This window comes from Geotrypetes seraphini, chromosome 10, assembly GCF_902459505.1.
Source record: "Geotrypetes seraphini chromosome 10, aGeoSer1.1, whole genome shotgun sequence".
In the NCBI taxonomy this organism is placed as follows: Eukaryota; Metazoa; Chordata; class Amphibia; order Gymnophiona; family Dermophiidae; genus Geotrypetes; species Geotrypetes seraphini.
The window spans coordinates 25,138,741-25,161,371 of record NC_047093.1 but is presented as its reverse complement, the minus strand read 5'-3'; the positions used below and the strand labels follow the sequence as shown (position 1 = coordinate 25,161,371).

The following is a 22,631-nucleotide window of genomic DNA, read 5'->3' as shown; positions in this document are numbered from 1 at the left end:
TTGGCGAACGAAGGACACGCGCACGTAGAGCACGTTAACACGTGATCACGTCAATGTGTGTTCAGTATGATTCCCTTGACTCTTTGCGAATTCAATATAAGTCACATGAATGCATTTTCGTTACTATGGTGAATGCATTTTCGTTACTATGGTTACATTTCCCCATGATATATGTCCTCCGAACAGCGTTTCAATATAAGTCACGTGAATGCATTTTCGTTACTATGGTTACATTTCCTCATTATATATGTCCTCCGAACAGCCCGCCTTCCTTTCGCTGCCTGACCGTGTCCGTTATAGGTAAAGATCTGGTTTTGCTAGTACGTGATCTATAACGAATATGCGCTCAGTTATCTTGCGCTCACTTGTCCCGCTCGTGCACATTACGGAAAATAATTTGCGCTCAAATGTCTTACGCTGTGTCTTCACGCTCACTTGTCTTCGCGCTCAATTGTCTTGCGTGCAATTGTCTATGAACCGTTAGGAACTTATCTTGATAATTTTCTTTCTAGTAAATAGGCACATCACTCTTGAACCTATGGGTATCCCTGGTTGTGAAATCCTGTGTAGAGAGCGTCATTTACATTTTTTCTGTTCCACCTCCCATCCCTCTGGGCTGAACTCCAGTTCCTCAGTTTGTATCTGAGCATATGATCAGCCCTAGAGAAGAAACATAACAGTGAGGGGTATGGGGAATCTCCCCAAGAAACAAGTCTGTTGTGCTCATATAACCAAATAGGCTTCAAAAACCCAAAAATAATACCAATAAAATAGAAAACTAAAGCAACAAAATTGGTAAAAGACCCTTCACTCCCAATGAGATTGACACCCACAATTTAAATTTAGCAAAAAAATAGAACATGCTAATAATAATAATGGGATTTTAGTATGGGCTCAGTTAACTCTTAGAATCGTGATTAGCCCCTGGCAAGTGTTCATAGGTGACTAGCACCAGACCAACGGTCTAAATAAACCCTGCCCCATGCATCATCAGTTTCCCTATTTCAAATCAACTTTCTTATGCAAATAAGTATAAAGTCCAGGTGTGCATTCGGAGAAGGGGGGAAGGGAACTATAAGGTGCTTTAAATCCATGAAAATCAATCAAAAATAACATATAAGAAATAAAAGGGGGGTGGGATCTGTTGGGTTGGGGTGGTTGGGTAAGAGGGATTCACAACATATACTTATGTGAAGTTCTTTGGTAATTAGCTGTATTGTTTGCTGTTTTGTGAATCTGTTGTATTTTCTTTTTGGGTTGCTTTCTGTAACCAAAAAATTAATAAATATAAAGGAGAAAATAAAAGAAAAATAAAAAAGGAAAAAAATCCAAAAAGTCACAATTAAGTATCGAACAGCTAAAGTACAGTTCAACTTAGCTGAGTCCTCTCAAGTTCATATCGCCATTTTAGATAAATTGGAGATCTCTATACCACGGATGCCTCGGCCAGTCTGGGGTGACCACAACAACCAACCCTGGATATGACAGTCTCCACAGGTCTCTGTCTATCATGGGCCATAAAGGAAAGCCATATAGCAGCAAGGCTGCACCAGGGTGTCCAAATCAGCGCTTCCCAGCTTGTATCTATGGCTGAAAAACTGAGCTGCTTTTTTGTTGGCAGCTGATGACATCAGATTGAACATCGGGCACCTTCAATGGACTTACAATGTTGTTGAACATATCCGGAGATAGAGCCCATATTTTGGGATCTAGAGCCTTCTGGGTGAGAAAATCTGCTTGCACAAGTTCCACTCCTGCAACGTGTGTTGCCGAGATAGCCGACAGGTGGGTTTCCACCCACCAAAATATAATTTGAGCTTCCAGGCGCAGAGCAGCACTCTTGGTGCTTCCCTGCCAATTCACATAGGCTACCGCTGTGGCACTGACTGAGAAGACACAAACCATTTTGCTCTACAGCACACTTCCAAACATCTACAGCACCAGGCAGATGGCTCTCAGCTCTGATTGATCAACCACTTTCTCTGGGAAGAGGCCCTCTCCAGACACCCTTCACAATGCACTCCGAAGGCATCCATTAGCAGAATCATCCATGTGGAGATACAAAGTGGCACTCTCCAGGCAAGCGACCGAGGCTCCAGTTACCAGTTCAAACTGCGACACACTTCTGCTGTCCAAAGTAGATGTATCTGTAAAGCATCCCTTTGTGAGGACCAGTGGGTAGGAGTGCATCTTGAAGAGCAGTGCATCATAAACTGTGTGCCATGAGATGCCAGCCCAGGCTCTGGAGAAACTGGCCCACATGCTTCACTGCTGTCCTTTCTTCAGATTCAGAAGGAGCTTGTGTCAGCCAATTGTCCAGATACAGATGCACTTGTATCCAAACAGCAGGGCCAAGAACTAGATGTGCTGCTTCAGAACATGGAACCACAAGAACTTCCTGTGCTACAGGAAAATGGGGATGTGTAGACAGGCTTCTGTTAAGTCCCGAGCTGCGAGAAATTCTCCCGGCTCCACCAAAGCAATGACCGACTATAGTGTCTCCATGCGGAAGCATGATATCTTGAGGGACACATCGACTGACTTTAGATCCAGAATTGGCCTCCAGTCTTCAGAGTCTCTTTTGGGCACAATAAATTATACCAAGTATCTGCCTAAACCCCATTTTTTGTCTGGGACGGCTTCTATGACTGCTAGATCCTGTAGTCTTTTCACCATCACTCGGACTCTGTCCGCTTTATCTGGTTTCCCTGCTGGAGAAGCCACAAAAAGGTCCAGGAAAGGGTGAAAGAACTCAAGCTGAATAATCTCCAGTACCCAGTGATCTGTAATGATCCTCGCTCACGCTTCTCAATAAGCTGCTAACCTCTCACCAATTCTTGGAGGTCCGACTTCTGTCTTGTTATCATAACTGCTTGTTGGGGGCTACTGTAGGGTGGGATCCTGATGATTGGGGATGCTTGGCACCCCCAAATCTCTTTCTCGAGCCTTGTAAAGATCTATGGACTGATGGTCCTCCAGAGTACTGTGACACCACCAGAGCTTCGAGAATCTCAACCTGACCCTCTAGGGGTTCTCAGTCTGCTGTCTAGTAAAGACTTTGGTGTTCAATCCTGCACACTGCATGAGACTGTCCAGACATTTACCAAGAGCAATTGACCTTTAAAGGGCAATTTGCTCAGCGTCGCCTTGGAAAAGGAATCTCCTGCCCAGTGTCTGATCCACAGCATTCTATAGAAGGAATTAGCATAAGCAGAAATCTTGCTCAGAACCCTGAATAGATCATATAGAGCGTCTGCCACATAATCCACTCCTGACATGAGAAACTGGTGATCCATTCTGGCATCTGTTTCCAGATTACAACGCAACTTGGAGTGGCAAGCATGTGCAATGCAGGACACTGTTACCTTTAATTCCAAGGCCATAGCCTCAAATTGTCTTTTAAGAACAAATTCCGGTCTGCAGTACTAGGTATCTTGCAAAACCACTCCACTTTCACTGGGGAGATACGTTTAGTAACCTGCACCACCAAAGAATCCACTTTCAATGGAAGAAATAGCTGGTGAACATTGTCCATCGGATAAAGTTTTGTCATGGCCTGACCCACACAAAAGGGCCCCACCAGGACCTCCCAGGATGCCTGGAAGAATTCTGTCCTTTTTTGGGGTTTAGCACCTGCGGTTCACCAGGGAAGCACTTTCACTCCTTCCTGGCTCTAACCAGGATTTCTGACCTGGAACTCGAGCTATTTGGAACCCCATACCCCCAGGGAAGCTAAAGGGAACTAAGCCACTGGCTCCCTCCCCCACCCTTACATGCCATACAGCTCATGGAACACTGACAATCCTCTGACCATCCGGGGTATCCTAGCCTAAGTATTTTTTGAGCCAAATCGAGGTGTATTGAGGCAGATAGAGCCTTTTATTAAAAAACTGGAAAATCTAAGATGGCTGCTGCTGCTGCAGCAATTTTGACACCAAAAACAGCTCATGGGAGCTAAATAAGGGAGTCAAAAAATTCTGGAAATGGGATTTTAGGGATAGAGGACCCTGTCTCTAGCCTCAACCTTGCCCCCCCCCCCCCCCGACCTAGTCTCATAGACTGTCAGCATTGTACTCTCTGTGCCATGCTGGTATTGGGAGCTGCCTAGGCTGAAATAGTGGCCAGCGACTAGTCTGAGACCTCAACCCCCAACCGGTTGGGGAGAAGAAACGCAATTGACACTAATCCTGGAGAAAAAACGCCACAGAGCCACTCAACCTGCACTAAAGTTCTCAAATTTCATTAAAATTTCGATGTATCACAATATCATTAATTCAAAGCAATTTACAATTAAAAACAAGGTCTTAATTATTAATTACAACCGACACACATGAACATGACGTACCAATACATAAGGGAAGTAGGGAGAACTACAATAAGCATAGTAAAGGACACATGAAAGGAAAGTACAAAAGGAGGGAAGAAATTTTAAAAGGATTGATAAAAATGGAATAGAAAATTAAGAACTTTTTTTTTTTTTAAATTCAATTTCTCGGAGCCTAAGACAGAGGACATGTGAGTTTAAGCAACGAATGGGATCAAAAGAGACTCTGATGATTAGGTCTCAAAAGCATCCTTGTACAACCAGCATTTTAACAGTCCTTTAAATTTACTTAGTGACTTTTCTTCCTTAATAAATTATGGTAAGGAATTCCATATTCTGGGCGCTGTAACCGCAAAGATCCTATCTTGTCATGGTTTGCTTATAAATCACAATCAGAAAGTGTTACATATTGTGAAAGCAATATTTTTATATTTCACTTGGCTACTTAAATAAAACATTGAAAAAAAACCACAAGCAGAACAGACCTACCATCTCATGTGTAGAGAGAAAACTGAGGAACTGAAGGACAGCTCAAAGGGATGAGAGGTGAAGCAGAAAAATGTTTATGAGGCTCTCTACACAGGATCTTGCAAATAGGGACTAACTACCCATAGGTTCAAGAATGGTGTGCCTATTGTACTAGAAGTACTTCCAAAACAAATACCTTACACACTGTCATATAAAATGCTTCCAAAAACCTTCAATAGTATGGTAACTATTTCTTTTACTGGCAACTCTCAGTGTTAACACATTTTATTATATATCCATCACCATAGCACCATTAATTTCAATTCTTATACTAAAGGGGACAGTATTTTGATTAAGCAAAGAAGGCAAACACACAACTCCTCAAGGCTCCCTGGGCTGAGATTTCCAGCTGGCACATTGGAAGTTATTTCTTGGCGAGGGCAACAATTTGTATTTTCACGATACCCCTACTTAAATATGCACAAGACGTGTTTGCATGCATACCAGCTCCATTGTATGCAACTCATCTCAATCATGGTATGCTAGGCTGCTGTAGTCACCATTAGTCTTCAAGAGCTGCAATTGTTCGGATTTTAAGGATATTCCTAATGATCATGTATGAGATCAATCTGTATACAAAGAGGCATTATGAATGTAAATACAACTTATGCATATTCATTAGGGATATCCTAACAACCTACCCCCCCCTTTTTTTTTTTTTTAATAAAACTGCAAAGGAAGTTTTTAGTGCCAGCCGTGTGCTGAATGCTCTGCGCTGCTCCGACGCTCAGAGGAACTCTATAACCATTGGAGCAAAACAGAGCATTCAGCAAGCCGGCTGTCACTAAAACCTCTTGCACAGTTTTGTCAGAGGGGGGGTGGGGTAAATGATTTGCAGATCTTTAGGATTGTTGGTAAGTGCAACTAGCCTTGCACACCAAGGATACATAGGCATGGTATAGGAAAAGCTCAGAAGAATAATTAGCTGCCACTTTCAGAATTCATACAAAATAAAATGAGGTAAATGGTATTATTGAAATACCAAAAAGTTGAATTTCACACCATTCTGAAATAATAGAAATAGACAACTTGGCAAAATGCCTACGTGCAAGAAACTATTTTGCCCAAGAAGTAGCTAGAGATCACTTATAACCCCCCCCCCCAAATCTTTTTCAAAATAATGTTGTGAGAAAGTTGCAGAGTTAAATGGGAGGGGGGGGGAGGAACTTGCTTTCAATTTACAGCATTCAAGTCCTTATCACACCACTTCCCAAAAGGTTTGTTGGATTTTGCTTAGCTCATTCACGGTTGTGAGCGAGCAAAGAACCCTCTATGAGAAGGTGACTACTGCCACCAAGTTTTGCTGCCAGGCTACTGCAAACCTTTCAACTTTCATTTTTATAACACTGGGAGAGCAACCTCAGGAAGAGGCTTCAACCCCTGCTTGTTTCCCTGCCACATATGTATACAAACAATTTAATCACCAGTAAGAAAAATATGGTTTCTTTTTACCATGATTATACAAGATTTTTTTATTTACATTCTCTGTATTTAAAGACCAATATCAGCCCTCTCCAATTAAAATTCTTTGAGAAAATAAACTACCAAGGAAAAATAAAAGCAAGAACAATTGATTCACTTTCTAATTTTCAGTGACTTCTGATCACTACAATTTCAACCAGATAGACTTAAAAAGCATTTACTTTTCTGTAGTTAAACATTCACACCTGAAGTTCCCGCCAACATTTAAGAAAAGGCAGATTTAACAATACTGAGGAGAAATGTTCTCCAGATAATTCTCTTTTCTTTCTTTAAAACACTTATAATCCGTTTTTAACCAAAGTAGCTCACAATCAACATACATAAATCTTAAATACATTCATGCCTACAAGAATCTAGTCAGTTCTGCACATGTGGGCATTTTCCCTCCCTACTAGTGCTGCCCGGTTCAGAAAAAAAAATTTTTTTTATTCGATTTGGCCTATTGAATTGATTTTTCGATTTGATTTTCCCGCCCAAGTGGAAAGAGATAGTTGAATGGGAGGATGCGGATGAGCGATCCTTTTCAGAAATTGTTCAATGTCCTCATAAGCTGCCAAGAAAATTATTTTCACCTTATCTCTAACAATCTAATCTAATCTAATCCTTAGGTTTGTATACCGCATCATCTCCACGTTCATAGAGCTCGACGCGGTTTACAGTTGGAGAAATAGGAAGGAACTACAAACAGAGGGTTAAGAGAGCCAGCTGTCAGATAAACCTTGAGGGAGGTCTGACTATAGAAGCAAATGATTTTTCATGGTCAGATAATTTCTTGGTGGCTGCCTCAATGGATTCATCAAAGAGGTTGTTGCCCTGACAAGGAATGTTAGCTAAGCGGTCTTGAAGGTTAGGGTCCATGTCAATGGTACAAAGCCAGGCAAGACGACGCATAGCCATAGAGCAAGCAGCCGCTCGGGCAGATAACTCAAAGGCATCATAAGATGATTGGAGGAGATGCAGACATAATTGAGAGAAAGAAGCATTGACTTCTTAAAACTCAAAATGCATTTGGTTATCCAAATAAGCCAAAAACTTTGGTAGAAGAGAAAGAAGAAATTCAAAATAAGTGATGAAATAAAAATTATAATTGAGGTCTTTAGAGGACATTCATAGCATTCTGGTAGATGCGACATCCAAATTTGTCCATAGTTTTCTCCTCCCTTCCAGGAGGAACTGTGGCATAGACCTTGGAAGGATGGGATCTCTTCAAGGAGAATTCAACAAGCAGGGATTGATGAGATAACTGGGAGTTGTCAAACCCTTTGCGATGCACAGTTTTATACCTAGAGTTCAATTTTCTTGGAACAGCTAGTATGGAAAAAGGTGTCTCCATGCATCGAGCAAAAGTCTGATTCAAAAGCTTATAAAGTGGAAGCTTAAGACACTCTGCCGGAGGTTGAGGAAGATGAATGACTTCTAGATACTCCTTAGAATATTTGGAGCCAGTATCCAATTGAACATCCAAGTCTACAGCCATCTGTCGCAGGAAAGAGGAGAAAGATAGCTGATCTGCCAATGCTTTGCCTTGAGAAGGACTCGAGGACGTCAAGGCAGCCTGTGTCGAAGAAGAAGCTTCAGCATGGAAAAAGGCATCAAAGGAACCTGGTGACTTGGACGAGGCAATTGAGACCGGAACATCCTCAAGGTCCGGCATCGGAGACCTCAAATGAGGAGTCGGTGGTCTGGTCGAGGTTGGAGTAGATCGAGGCTTCGAGGAAGATAGTCTGTCCTGAGAAGAAGAACGATGCCTGGAAGGATGCCTCGATGAAGGCCTCAAATGGTGGTGAGAACTGTGCTGGAACCAGATCTCGAGGATCGAGGAGATTTCGCCTCGGAGACGTAAGCAGTCGATGCCGATGTATGAATAGGACTAGAGACTATAGATCAAAGCTCCAGAGGTTTGGTGGAGGAACCTCGATGTTTTTTTGTCTTCTAGAATGATCTAGTAATTTCTGCAAGTATCCGCTTTATAGTAAGCTTAGATCTTGATTTGTGGACTTGAGAATGATTAGTCAATAATGTTTCCTTAAATCATTTTTTCTTCTTTTGTTGTAGAATTATGTGACTGTATCAATCTTTCTATACAAGATTTAAATGCTTGATAAATAAAAAAATGTTGTAGTATCAATGTGATCTTTTGTTCAATTAAATTGTATAATGCATGACTAAATTCACTATACAATTTCAACTACAGCACTTTCATAAAAAACATTCAGTCTTCAAAATGAGGTTCATGTGACAGCATCTAAGGCAAAAAGTAAGAAATAGTCTATAAAGAACCAATACTTCAAAATATAAATATTTTCCTTTATGGCTGCACTTAAGACATGTGAGAGGGACACTGCTGGCAAATGAGACCTACATTATTAATTTTGATGTGGGCTTGGATTCAATTCATAACTATGATTCTAAGTCAGGATTTTTGATGGTTAAAATTGTAAAATGAAAAAGGGTTTTTTTACTATTCTATTTTTTGCCTATGAGGAAAGTTCTTTATTTTAAAGTTATTCATTTTAAAAATGTATCAACTGCCTATTGCTAGAAAGGTAACATATATAAAGTCAAACAAACACGACTTATACACAAATCTTAAAATACAAATAAATCATTGCATCTTAAAACCAACCATCTTAAATCCTCACAGAATCATTCCTCTTAAAACCAGCATTAAACAACATATAATTTATTGAAAAGCTTCCATACAACCCAGGTGCTCTGATTTGCAATAAAACACACCACAAACCAATAAGAAATGAGCACACACAAAAAAAAACACACCAAAAAACTTCCCCCTCTTTTTATTAAGCTGCGCTGCAAGTTAAATGCCGAGCTACCCAGTCTAATCCTATGGTCAGCTCACTTAACTACAAAGTTCCAAGTGTGTACACATTTTATTACTGACATCTGATTATTCCATCAATAGTTAACAAACTTTACAATATTACCATACTATCCACCCTACTCAAATCAAAGGTATATCTGGAATAACCGTGTTTTTATTGCCTTCCTATATATCCCAACATTAGAAAGGTTTCTTATTTCACTGGGTAATGTATTCCTTCTGCAGCTCTGCCTAAGAGCAATCTCTTTCTAGAAGAGAGCAATCTATAGTATTTGCAAGATGATATTACCAGCCACAGTTCTCAGGAAGACATAGTTGGTCGAAAAAACAAGTTATCAGATCTGTCAAATAACATGGGTATAATCCAAAAATCTTATTAAGTCAGACTTTTGAATTTGATTTTTGCCTCAATTGGCAACCAATGCAATTCTCGTAAATGCAGGATGGCATGACCAATAAAAGCCAACAAATACCAAAATCCTAAATAAAGAATGATATGGGGAAAAAATTTGCCCCTGTCACCGTGACCACCAGCCCCATCCCCTGCAGCATCCATACAAGCCTCAAACAGGTATGATACTGCTCTAGCTGTAACCATTAGCCTTCCTTAGCATAGAGAATAAACCAGTGGAGGGAGGGAGAGAGGGGAAAAAGATTCCAGATCAAGAGGGGGAGTTGGATTTAGGTTTTGGGGTGGGGGGGAATTCTTTGCTCCGGAGTCCGGTTGAGCTGATCGCAAGGGAATCCAAGATCAGCTGAGCTTGGAGCTTCCTGAAATCTTGCCAGCTCAGCTGATCTTGGATTTCCTTGCAATCAGCTCAACTGGACTCCGGAGAAAAGAAAGTAGCAAAGAAACCTACCCCCCTTCCCTTCTAAATCAACCAAACGCTGGCCTGGCTAGCAGAAGGAAAGAGTGGAAACGCAGCCTGCCTTACCTTTGGAGTTTTGCTGCCAGCTCCGAAGATTTCAAGTTCCTTTCAGCTCCAAAGTTTCTCTGTGGGCGACTCCACTCCAGCAATCCGTCCTCCTCGGCTCCAAAATCTATCCGAATTGCTACTGCTGCACCACTACAACCCATTAAATAGGGTTTTCAAGGGCGTGTGTGGTAGTAGCGATTGGTCCCCTCACTGCTTGAGCGGGAAGAGAAGACCCAACTGGGAGCTGGTACACTGAAGGGGGCGGAGTCAAGGGAAGAACGGTGCGAGTCGGTGATGAAGAGTCTTGAATACAACAGAGAACACACAACATGGCCGTTGGAACTAGAAGACCAATCGATGGCGATGCCACGGCAAAATACGGTAAAGAAGGAGGGGTGCGTTCTTGCAGGTGGTGAAAAGTTTTGTTCCCGTGTCTGCGGCAATTTGGGCTGTAGTGTCTCCGTGCCCTGCGGGCAAACCGTGGCTCACCGCAACTTCCCACGGGGATTGCTCACCGTGTCATTCTCTAATTCTAAACTCCATCCCTCAACTAAACAGTTCATAAAAAATAGTGGAACATACAAATTTATTTCAACTTCACTTTGGACTATTGCAACTGCGCCTACTTTGGCATCAACATCGCTCTTATCCACAAACTACAACTCATCCAGAACACAGCCATTAGACTAATATACAAATTAAAGAAATTTGACTCAATCACAACCTTCATCAGGCAACTACATTGGCTCCCAATATCATCCCGAATAATTTTCAAATCGTCATGTATCCTACACCAGATCCTATACGGAAGCTCAGCAGCCCCTCTCATCCAATTATTCTCTAATGTTTGGACGACATCAAAAAGAATCCTTAACAGAGTCCAATTAAACCTACCATCTACAAAATACCTCCACTACAAACAAATTTTCCACTCTATGCTAACCTATCTGGGTGTAAAATATCTGGAATGACCTACCAGATGCTATTAGGAAAGAGACAAACTACACTAGATTAAAAAAAAAACACAACTTGAAGACTCACCTTTTTGACAACTAACTATCTTAGTTTCAGTATAGCATCCCCTACGTCTAAGTCCCTCCTCTTATCTCTCCATGTCCTCTTCCCTTCCTCTTTGATCTGTCGCCTTGAGCCTGTATAGATATGTTGCGACTCACAATGGAAGATTATGTTAGAATGCCCTTAGACTTTGCCATTTGAGACACACAAAGATACGTTATCCTTCCCTTCCTTTAAGCGAATTAAATCTGCTGGGAAGCTCAGTCAATCTTTTGTTTTCAAGTTTGTAGAGATCTGGAATGAACTTCTTGACTATTAGACTTTTAGGCCAGCTGCAATTATTTCGTAAATTCCTGAAAACTTTGTTGTTCTCGCAATTTTTAAATGGTTTAACTACAGCCTCAGCGAAATTATATTATAGTTATTTTTCTTATGCACTTTAGTTTTTAATTAGTTCTTCCTTCTCCTATGTTTTCTGTTATGTACTCTAGTCTTATTTATATGTGAACCGAGTCAAGCTCCGCTGGGAGATGACCCAGTATATAAACCAAAGATTAGATTAGATGTATAGTGCACAACAGGTAAACTGTTCACTAACCTCTCCCCCCTTTTACAAAACCGTAGTGTGGTTTTTGGTGCCAACCACGGTGGTAACAGCTCCAACTCTCATAGAATTCTATGAGAGTCGGAGCAGTTACTGCCACGGCTAGCGCTAAAAATGCTAGCACGGTTTTGTAAAGGGGGAAGAAGCATTCAAATGGAAGCTATCGTTAAAAGTTTACTTCCATTTTAACTTCAAATAATGTTAAGTTGAGTTCAACTCTAACCACTAAATCTATTGATTGAGGGGAGGGGGGGCAGACAGTGGTAGAGATCATTTATTGTAACCCAAGGGCCTTGTGCCAAGGAACTCTGTAAGTCATCAGACTGGTAAATACATGTCTTCCAATCTGGGGGTCTCAAGTGTCTGCCTTCATATTTTATTTTTTTTTACTGCAAAGGAAGATATTATGGAAGACAGAAAACTGGGCCTCTTCTCCCTTGAAAAGAGGAGACATAGGAAACATGAATGAAACATTCAAGATATTGAAGGGAATAGACTTAGTAGATAAAGACAGATCGTTCACCCTCTCCAAGGTAGGGAGAATGAGAGGGCACTCTCTCAAGTTGAAAGGGTATAGATTCCATACAAACGTAAGGAAGTTCTTCTTCACCCAGAGAATGGTAGAAAACTAGAACGCTCTTCTGGAGTCTGTTATAGGGGAAAACACCCTCCAGGAATTCAAGACAAAGTTGGACAAGTTCCTGCTAAACTGGAACGTATGCAGGTGGACTCATTTAGATCTAAGGGCCGTCGCGTGAGCGGACTGCTGGGCATGATGGACCACTGGTCTGACCCAGCAGCGGCAATTCTTATGTACTTGGAGCTCCTCTGTGCTCTACCAATATTTCCATGGTTTTTGACCTCAAGAACGTTGGAAAGAACTTATACATTAAGGCAGCAATTCCCAAACCTGGTCCTGGAGGCACCCCAGTCAGTCAGGTTTTCAGGATATTCACAATAAATATTTATGAGGGACAACTGAATGCACTGCCTTATGATATTGGCATCCTGTAGTTAAACTGCAAAAAGCACCCTTTGATAATCAGTGGAAAGAAGGGATAGATTTTGGATTTAGCTTATATCTTTCAGTAGTAGCTCAAGGTGTGCTATATTTTCTTGTCTCCGACTTACAATTTAACGCCCCCCCCTACTTTTACTAAGCCGTGGTAGAGGTTTCTAACGCAGGCATCATGTTTCTATGTAACCCGGAGCACTAAATGTTCTGATGCTCATAGAATTCCTATGAGTGTAGAGCAGTGTCAGAGCATTTAGCATCCTGGGCTGTGGTAGAAACCTCTACTGTGGCTTAGTAAGAGAGGGCCTAAATTTGTACCTGATGCAATAGAGGGTTAAGCAACTTGTCCAAAATCATTAAGAGCAACAGAGGATTTGGTTTCCCTGTTTTTCAGCCCACTGCAGTAACAGTGAGGCTCTCCTCAATATACAATAGTTAGATATATTGAAATTTGTTTAATTTTATTATTCAATTAAACCATCCAGCCCCTCTCTCCTCTCGGTCAAAAATACACAAACTGAGAATACAGAAAAATATACAAAAGGATTTGAAGTAATTATTCTAGTCATACTCTGCATGCTTTACACTCTTGATTAAAGCTTGTGTCTGTATTTAAGGTACCAGAGTTTAATGCCTTCAGGACACGATATAATAGCCAACCTGCCAGAATTAAAAGAAATGTTTAACTCAAATGCCCCTCTTCCCCAACACACAGAAACTTCCACTCTTCTACTACACAAAATCCTCCTAAATGCTTCTGCTTCCACTATTCAAATTCCCTATTCCCAGCCACAGCTTCCGCTTCTCACTATCACCCAACTAACTACACCCCAATAGGGCTAGAGAGAGAAGTACTTTGTGAAAAAGAGCCAACAGGCAGGTTGTACTGAATATGGAATTGTGAACCAACATCTGCTCATCGTTGCTGCAACAGCCTGGCCCCTTGCTTCCCATGAGTTGTATTGTCACTTAAGAAACCTGTGAGTGGTAGTTTAGAATGCTGACGGTAACCTGAAAAGTAAAGTCCAAGCTTATCCAAAAGAATAATTCATATAATGAGGAAATCACTGTTAGTGAAAGAAGGTTTTAAACACACAAAAACCTGGAAAGCTTGGACACAAAACCTCAGCGAATTTCCTCACTCTCCTAGCACCTAACACTAATGGAAAATGTGCTATGGTATGGGTACTTGGCATTAGAGCCTAACTGATGCCAGGATCTGCAACCGAACCACACAGTTTCAGCAGAAACAGAAATTATAAACAAAACTGCCTCCCCCCACTCCATCCTCAACCATGAAAGCTCCCTCCAGCAGCAACCCCCAATCATTCTCCTACGCCCCCCCCTTTCCCAACCAGCCACACATAGACTCTCCCTGGGCCTACCTTATGAAGTCCTGGTGGTCTAGTGGCCTCTTCAGGGGCAGAACAAACCCCCCTCATTCCTGTCCCATGCTGCTGCTCCTTCAAAATAGCCCTGGTAAGTTCAGTAGCCTCTTCAGGAGCAAGAACAGATCCCACTTGTTCCTGCCCTATGTATTGCTCCAATCCAAATAGCTGCAGAGACTGCCATGGGAGGTTCTGGCAGTCATTTGGGGTGGGAACAAGTGTGGTCCATTCCTTCCCACCCCTGAAGAGGTCACTAGACCACCAGTTCTTCACTAAGAAGAGGGCCTATAGGTGGAAAGGCGGGAAAGGGGTGTGGGTGTGAAAGAGGTTGTTTCAGCTGAAAATGCATACACGGTTTCAGTAGAAACACAAACCTGTATTTTGGGTCTGTTTCAGTGCCAAATCTGAAACAAACTCAGATGGGTCTCTACTTGGCCTGGTCATATGTTGACTGTGCATCATCAATATTCACCAGAAGCTTAAGGCAACTACACTGACCAATTTGGCTATGTACAGTGACTGATGCCAAATCCCATACAAGCTACGAGTGAAAGGGGTCTTCAAAATGAGGCATACTATAAATGTTAAAAAAGCCACTTGGAATAAAAGTATTCCTATAAAAGATGAACATGCCAGACATTCCAAGGCAATATACTAGTTAAACATTTATTCAAAATCTCTAACATTTATTAAGTGGATTGCCCAGTATGCTCTTCTCTAATTCATTCCTCTTACATCATGGAAGTTCAGCACCTGGCTGTATCCACTCTACAGACTAGAATTACATTACATAGGTGACTTCTATTTTGCCAATAACTTGCAGTTCTAGGCGGATTACAAAAGAAGATATCTGGACAGTTCCAGGAAAATTACAGGTTAGGGTGCTAATTACAAGGTTGAGACTTTGCTGGGTAATTTACAAGATTGGGAATAGTTAAGGAGGTGTAAGCCTCACTTCAGCTGTTGGAAAAATAATGGAAGTGTTGTTGAAAGAAAGGATAGTAAACTTCCTAGAATCTAAAGGGTTACAGGATCCGAGGCAATATGGCTTTACTAAAGGTAAATCATGCCAAATGAACCCGAGTGAATTTTTTGATCAATGCACATGCGATTGAATAAGGATGACATCAGTAACACTCAGCTTAATAGCGCATGCGTGGCGTCTGACAATTGCCAGCACCATTTTTGCTTATGAAGGAAGCAAAGCTGTTCAATGAGTAATCTCTTATGTTGTATGCTAGTTGTCTTTTAATATGTTGAAATGTAACAGTAGTTTTAATAAGTTATCTATTTGATTCTTGTAGCATGCACGTAGACCGCCAATAACTTGGCGAAACGGGTCCTATTGGGCCATGAACAAGGCTACAAGTAGATATGATAGAAGAACCGGTTGAAAATTTTTAAGATAAGTGCTGGTTCCTGTCATTGTTAAAACTGATACCATTAAGTATTAAAATTGTTGTCATTAAGCACTAAAATTATAAATATAAAAATTAATTGAAAAAAATAGCACGCATTAAGCTCAATGAAAGATACCATTTACCTGCTATAAGCTGATTCAAAAACTCTGTGAGCAATCAGCGCAGGCATCTGAGAGCTTTTCTGCAAAGTGCATCTCGGAGACAATTGTGTTTATAAGCCCTTTATTTTGTTGGTTTACTAAAGTTAAATCATGCCAAATGAACCCGACTGAATTTTTGGATTGGGTAACCAAAGAACTGGATCAAGGACATATGCTAGATGTAATTTACTTAGATTTCAGCAAAGCTTTTGACACGGTTCCTCATAGGAGGCTCTTGAACAAAATTGATGGGCTGAAATTAGGACCCAAAGTGGTGAACTGGATTAGAAACTGGTTGTCAGACAGACACCAGAGTGTGATGGTTAATGGAAGTCACTCGAAGGAAGAAATGTGAGTAATGGAGTCCCTCAGTGCTGGGGCCGATCCTGTTCAATATGGTTGTGAGTGACATTGCTGAGGGTTAGAAGAAAAGGTTTGCCTTTTTGCAGATGTTATCAAGATTTGTAACAGAGTAGACACCGAGGAGGAAGTGGAAAACATGAAAAAGTTAGAGGAATGGTCTAATATCTAGCAACTAAAATACAATGCAAAGAAATGCAGAGTAGAGCATTTGGCGATTAGTAATCTGAAGGAGCCGTATGTGCTGGGAGGTGAAAGGCTGATATGCACAGATGGGGAGAGGGACCTTGGGGTGATAGTGTCCGAAGATCTAGAGGCAAAGAAACAGTGCAACAAGGTGGTGGCTGTTGCCAGAAGAATGCTGGGCTGTATAAAGCGAGAGGCATGACCAGTAGAAGAAAGGTGTTGATGCCTCTATACAGGTCATTGGTGAGGACCCACTTGGAATATTGTGTTCAGTTTTGGAGACTGTATCTGGCAAAGGACATAAAAAGACTTGAAGCGGTCCAGAGGAATGCAACAAAAATGGTTTCTGAAGAATCACATTTAGTGGTGTCTAAATCACATACCGCCCATAAAAACGTTCACTTAGGCATTAGGCGCCACTAAGCACCATGCAATAGGCACCTACATTTTATAGAATTGGGTGGGTGCCTATTGCCCGTTTAATTATTATTATTTTTTTAATTATTTAAGCTTTTAAGGGGATTTTGCCAATTAACCTCCCCCCCTTTTACTAAGCTACAGTGGGAGGTTTCTACCAGGCCTGCAATGCTAAATGCTCCAACGCTCATAAAATTCCTATGAGCATTGGGTGCTCCGGGCCAAGGTGGAATCCTCTACCAAGGCTTAGAAAAAAAAAGGGTGGGGAGGGTGGGAGTTAGGCGCCCTTTAGAGAATCTGGCCCTTGGTATATAGCAGTAAGTTGTAGTGTAGGTATACTTTAGAACAGTGTTTCCCAACCCTCTCCTGAAGGACCACCAGCCAGTTGGGTTTTTGGGATAACCCTAATGAATATGCACGAGAGAGATTTGCATATAATGGAGGTGACAGGCATGCAAATCTGCTCCATGCATATTCATTAGGGCTATCCTGAAAACCTGACTGGCTGGTGGTCCTCCAGGACAGGGTTGGGAAACATTGCTTTAGAAAATATGGATTACATGTTTTTCTTACTAGCTACTTACTGAAGATATTCAGCCTATATACATTTATTTCCTTGAACCCCACAGCCAACCTTGTGTTTGCCTCCTCTTTCAGAAAGGGCTACTTTTCTTAATCTGTGGAGGTTCACACCTTCTTCTGCCAGCTGCAGAGCCTCACCTTGCCCTCCTTCTTCCAGCTGGTTTCCCCTCTTCAGTCTGCAGAGCCCACCTTTCTGCTTTCCTCCCCTTACAGCCAAATTCTGAATAAAAGTAGAATTCTGTGCAAATTCTACATGTGCAGAATTCCCCTTAATATATACAGTACATTATACCTAGAAAGAATCAAATAATTTTTTAATTCTTCGTATATTGTATTTACTATCATCCTTCTCTACTACTGTTTCCAGTCACTCCTATACCAAAGCAGCAGCATTTATCCTACCTAAATTCTTTATTTAAAAGCAAAGCATACTTCTTCCTATACTGAATTCTGTGTTTGTAAGTAGATTGTAGGAAGTAAGTGCCATAATACAATTTATTGGGGTCTACAGGAGGAAGCATCTACCAACCTAACTGAATCCTGTGGAGATGCAACCTCCTCAAGATGTTACTGCCTCCAATGCCAAACATGCGGGGTTGATTCTCTTTCTATATTTTACTATACCACAAGCAGAGCATTACAGAATTCTCCATTGCTGCTGAGTGACCTAAAAAATAGGGAGGATTCCACCCTGTCACACCACCTTTCTCTTTTGCTCTTCCTCTGCCCTTTATTCCCATTTTCTTTTTTTCTCACCACGTGGCTTTTACTCACAAACTGGCTGCTGTCATCTAATCATGCCTCTCTTTCTCAGCTGCAGTAGAAGATCCATCCCACTTCCTCTTTCTTGAGTCCCAGAACAGAAGCAGCAGTATAGTGTAGGCTACCAGTTGAGAAAAGTTTGACAGCTGCATAGTTCAGCATCCTGAGCCTCTAACTGGTATCCTCCCTCTAGGACTGTAACTAAACTTCGCCTACAGAAAAAAACAGTCACATCCGGGGTTCAATAAAACCACTATTGAATGTTTCTGGACAGAAGAGTGGTTTGTGTTCATCAGGATCCCTGGCCAAAAAGGAAGACCGATACTATCACAAATTAACATTAGCCAACATCACACACATTTCACAGCCTCAACATACAGTACACACCAGATGTATACAGCACAGTACAGAAACACAGTGAACAGTTCCTACTCCTTTGAGCTTGCAATCTAATGAAAATATAGAAAGTAAACAAATAAATTTTGATTTAAAGCAGCTGAGAAAACATAAGACAAGTGGGATTAAAGTGAAGGCAAATTTTAAGATGCCAAGTATCTAGAAATGTTGACATAGTACTCTAGCTATATGGATACATGCTAATCAATTTCCTCTAGTATAGTATCGAGTAAGCATGGGATGCTCTACGTTAATAAATAGAAATAACCAAAATTAAGGGCCGATGAGATCACATATAGCATAATTTTTCCCAATCTACATTTAAAACGTAATACAGCTTTCCACAATTCTAAATAAGTCAATAGAACAAAGATGGGTTAACAGAGGGGTTTAATTGAAGGAAGGAACCACATTAGCCATGCACGAGTACCAACCCCAGGTGTATATACAGATTTGCCACCAGCATCAGGAGGCAACTTTTCACAATCATTGGATTCCCCTATTTTGACAAAGAGAAGGCATGTACTGAACTTGGGAGGCATGTTCAACCATCTCCATAAAGATAGAGCTCAGCACGGTTTACAGGTAAATTCAATAAATGAGGGAAGGACATAATAAGAAATTAGAGGTTATGAAGAGGATAGCTAGCTTTACATTTTAAATAGATAGCTTTACGTTTTGGAGAAAAGCCAGGTTTTCAGATGCTTTCGGAATAACTGGAATGAGCCTAGGTTCTGCAGTGGGGCAGGGAGGTTATTCCAAAGCTCAGTGAATTTGAAGAAAAGGGATTTCCCTAATTTACCTGCATACATGACACCTTTTAAAGGAGGGGGAAGATAGTTTGAGTATGGGGGCGGATCTGGTAGTGTCAGGTCTCGAAGAATTCCAGGATAGTGGGATTAGGGGAGGAAGAATGCCATGTAGGATCTTGAAAATTAGGCAGGTACATTTAAAGTGAATCCTCGAAATCACCGGAAGCCAGTGAAGTTTTGACAGAAGCGGGGAAACATGAAGTTCAACCTAGCCGCAGTGTTCTGGGGTCGGCTGGCAAAATTCACCCCCGCCTGCGAGAACTACTCGGCAGCGGGGAAGCCACCAAGGACCACGAGACACAGGCAGAAACAGTTCCCGGTTCGTGGGATTGCCTCCCCACCCCCGAGAGCTAGGCAGAGGCCTAGGGCAGCAGCAGCAGCCGCCCCCCCCCTACCTCCTCGGCGTGCTTCCTCAGCGCCTTCTCCCGCTCGTACTGGGTGAGGAGCTGCTCGTTGTCCTCCTTGAGCAGCTCCAGCTCCACCTCGTGCTCCTGGTTCTCGGCGAACACCGAGTCCAGGTTCTCCAGCACGGCCACCACCAGCGGCATCAGCTCCTTCACCACGTCCTCGTCGTACTTGCCGATGAGGCGCTCGAACTCGCGGTAGATGGAACCGGCCAGGCCCGACACCCGCTCCGACATCATCGCCGCGCTGCCGGGGTCCTCCTGGTACACCATGCCGTCCTCCAGCTCCATGGCGGAAGGAGAGACGAGGGCCGACGGGGAGCGGGCCCAGCTTTTCCGGCGCCGCCACCGCCTCCTCCTCCCTCTCCCGCCTTCGCTGCCGCAGACTCCGAGTCCCGCGGACACACGGCGGTGACGGCGGCTTGCTGCGCTCCTGCGCAGTGACGTCACGGCTGCGGCGGAAGCGAAGGGGCGTGGCTGCCGTCCTGTCAGGGATTCTCTTGGACGTCGGGCACGTGAGCCGTCTCGAGAGGAAGCGGAGTTGCCTAGCTAGGATCTAAAGTTCTCGCGCTAACAGGGTGTCAAACTCAAACCCTTTGCAGGGCCACATTTGGGATTTGTGGGTACTTGGAGGACTTCAGGAAAAAAAAAATAGTTAATGTCTTATTAAAGAAACGACAATTTTGCTTGAGGTTTAAAGCTCTTTATAGTTTATAAATCTTTCCTTTTGGCTAAGTCTTAATAATAATATTGTCATTTATACCTAAAGAGACAGATGATCAAGAAACTGTTTTATTTTACTTTAGTGATTATGATAAACATACCGAGGGCCTCAAAATAGTACCTGGCGGGCCACATGTGGCCCCTGGGACACGAGTTTGTGACCACTGATGTATACAGATTTAAGTGGGTAGGTGCTAAAGCTCTTTCCAGATAAAGGGCTCTTTTTATTAAGCCGCGCTAGCGGAGTTAATGCACATGACTTTTCATCATGCGCTAACCCCCACGCTGGCCTAAAAACTACCGCCTGCTCAAGGGGAGACAGTAGCGGCTAGCGCAGCTGGCGGTTTAGTATGCGTTAAACTGCTAGCGCGCCTTTGTAAAAAGAGCCCAAAGTTTGTATCTGTGGAGTTTAGCACCGAAGCTCCGTACGTTTGCTATGTGGAGTTACACGGCCAAGCTTTATAAAGCTCTTATCTTTCTCTCTTGTCTGTGTAACTGTCATCAGAACATGAAGCTCAGCATCCAGGTTATAATCTGGCAAGATCCCAAAACATCAGATCGTCCCCTTAAACTTGCACCAAAGCAGGCTTCTCCAACATGTTTCTATTAGGGACTACATTGTATATTTTGTAACATTTAGACGGCCAAAACACGCACCTTCATATTTGTGCCACATTTTCATCAAACAGTGGCAAAATATAAGGGCGCGTTGTCCCATCCCCAGTCTAATTCTCTATCCCATGTACTCTCCATCTCCCAAGCCTTCACTCGGTCTCTCTTATCCTACCACCCCCCCCCCCCCCCAACACAAATCACGTCTCTCTGCAAGCTTAAGCCTTAGGAAGTTCAGAATGATCTGATTTAAGACTGCAATACCAATCTGACCTTCCAGCACCAGGTGGCTCGAGCAGGAATTTCACTGTAAGCACAAGAATTGACTAGCTTCCAAGGACCAGCAAAAAATAAATAAATAAAATAAAAACACTTGAACTGGATTCTGGCCCATGGGTCAAAGGTTGGAAAAGCCTGCACTGAGTGGCTTTCTCCATTCTGCTTGGTTAATAATGATTTTTCTACAGGAAAGTACTTAAAAACTTGTAAAACTCAGTTGAATAATCTTCTTTTTACCACATCTTTCATAAGTAACTTATATAGCTCAGTTATGTATGAGGTGAAAAAATATTTCTTCCAGTTTTTAAAGGAGATAATATTTGATATACTACACTGTCAAAGCGGTTTACATATTATATACAGGAACCTAGGGCAATGGAGAATTAAGTGACTTGCCCAAAGTCACAAGGGGCTGCAGTGGTTGTCAATTATGAGCTTTAAGGAGTCTTAGGACAGTTTGAAAGGGTACACACAGAGGCGTAGCGAGGGTAGGAGGTGCCTGGGGCACTGGCACTCCCCTGTGTCCTCTTCTCCCCCCCACTGTTCCTTCCGCTCCTCCTCCCGCTCCATACCACCCCCCACTCGTGCTCTCCCTTCCCCTCATGTATCTCTAAATCTTTGCCAGCCAAAGTGGCTTCTCCAGCATGCCACTCACACCAATGTTGAGTTTCCCTCTGACATCACTTCCTGGCCCCACAACCTGGAAGTGATTCAAAGGGGAACCAGGCTGGCACGAGCAACAGGCAGGAGAAGTTGCTCACGCTGGTGAAGATCTACAGAGGTATAGGGTGGGAAAGGGATGGCACAAGTGGGGCAGGGAGGTGCCGGCGCCCCCATCGAGGCAACACCTGGGGCAGTCAGTCCCCTTACCCCTCCTTATTACACCACTGGGTGCACAGCTATTCCCTATTTTCTTGCTCCACCATTCATTATTTTATGGACCTCTATCATATCTCATTTCATTTCACCAGAATGATGAGCCCTTACCTCTTTACTCTTTCTCTATAGGAAACCTGTTCCATCACCTTTTATTATTTCAGTATTTCTTCTCTGGCTTCTCTTTCTTTTTGAGATAAAGCAACCAAAACTGCACACATTATTCAAGGTGTGATTGCACCATAGATAGATACAGAGTACTGTGATATTCTCTGATTTATTCTCCTTTCTGTTCCTTTGTTTTTTTGCCAGCTAAGGCACACTGAGAAGATTTCAATGCCCACAATAATATAATGATCCTTTTCTGGGGGTGACTCCCAATATGGAACCTAGCATTGTGTAGCTATAGCCTGGATTAGGTCTATAATAAATTTAATCTGACATTAACCCCTCCACCCGCCCCTTTTACAAAAGCGTAGCGTGGTTTTTAGCGCCAGCCGCAGTGGTAACAGCTCTGATGCTAGGATCTGTTACCACCATTGCC

The 22,631-nt window shown here is 42.4% G+C and overlaps 1 protein-coding gene across 5 annotated transcripts in view; it reads right to left on the bottom strand.

The window, feature by feature from the left end:
- SPAG9 (sperm associated antigen 9) overlaps positions 1-20,055 on the bottom strand; it is a 163,046-nt gene extending 142,991 nt beyond the window's left edge. For 3 of the 5 annotated variants that reach the window (XM_033960498.1, XM_033960501.1, XM_033960499.1), the window contains exon 1: positions 19,589-20,055. In XM_033960498.1, coding sequence (XP_033816389.1) covers positions 19,589-19,888 — 300 coding nt within the window. In that variant the 5' untranslated portion in view covers positions 19,889-20,055. The remainder of the gene's footprint in view (positions 1-19,588) is intronic. The other 2 variants (XM_033960500.1, XM_033960502.1) reach the window with 2 other exon arrangements.
- Between the last annotated feature and the right edge of the window lie 2,576 nt (positions 20,056-22,631).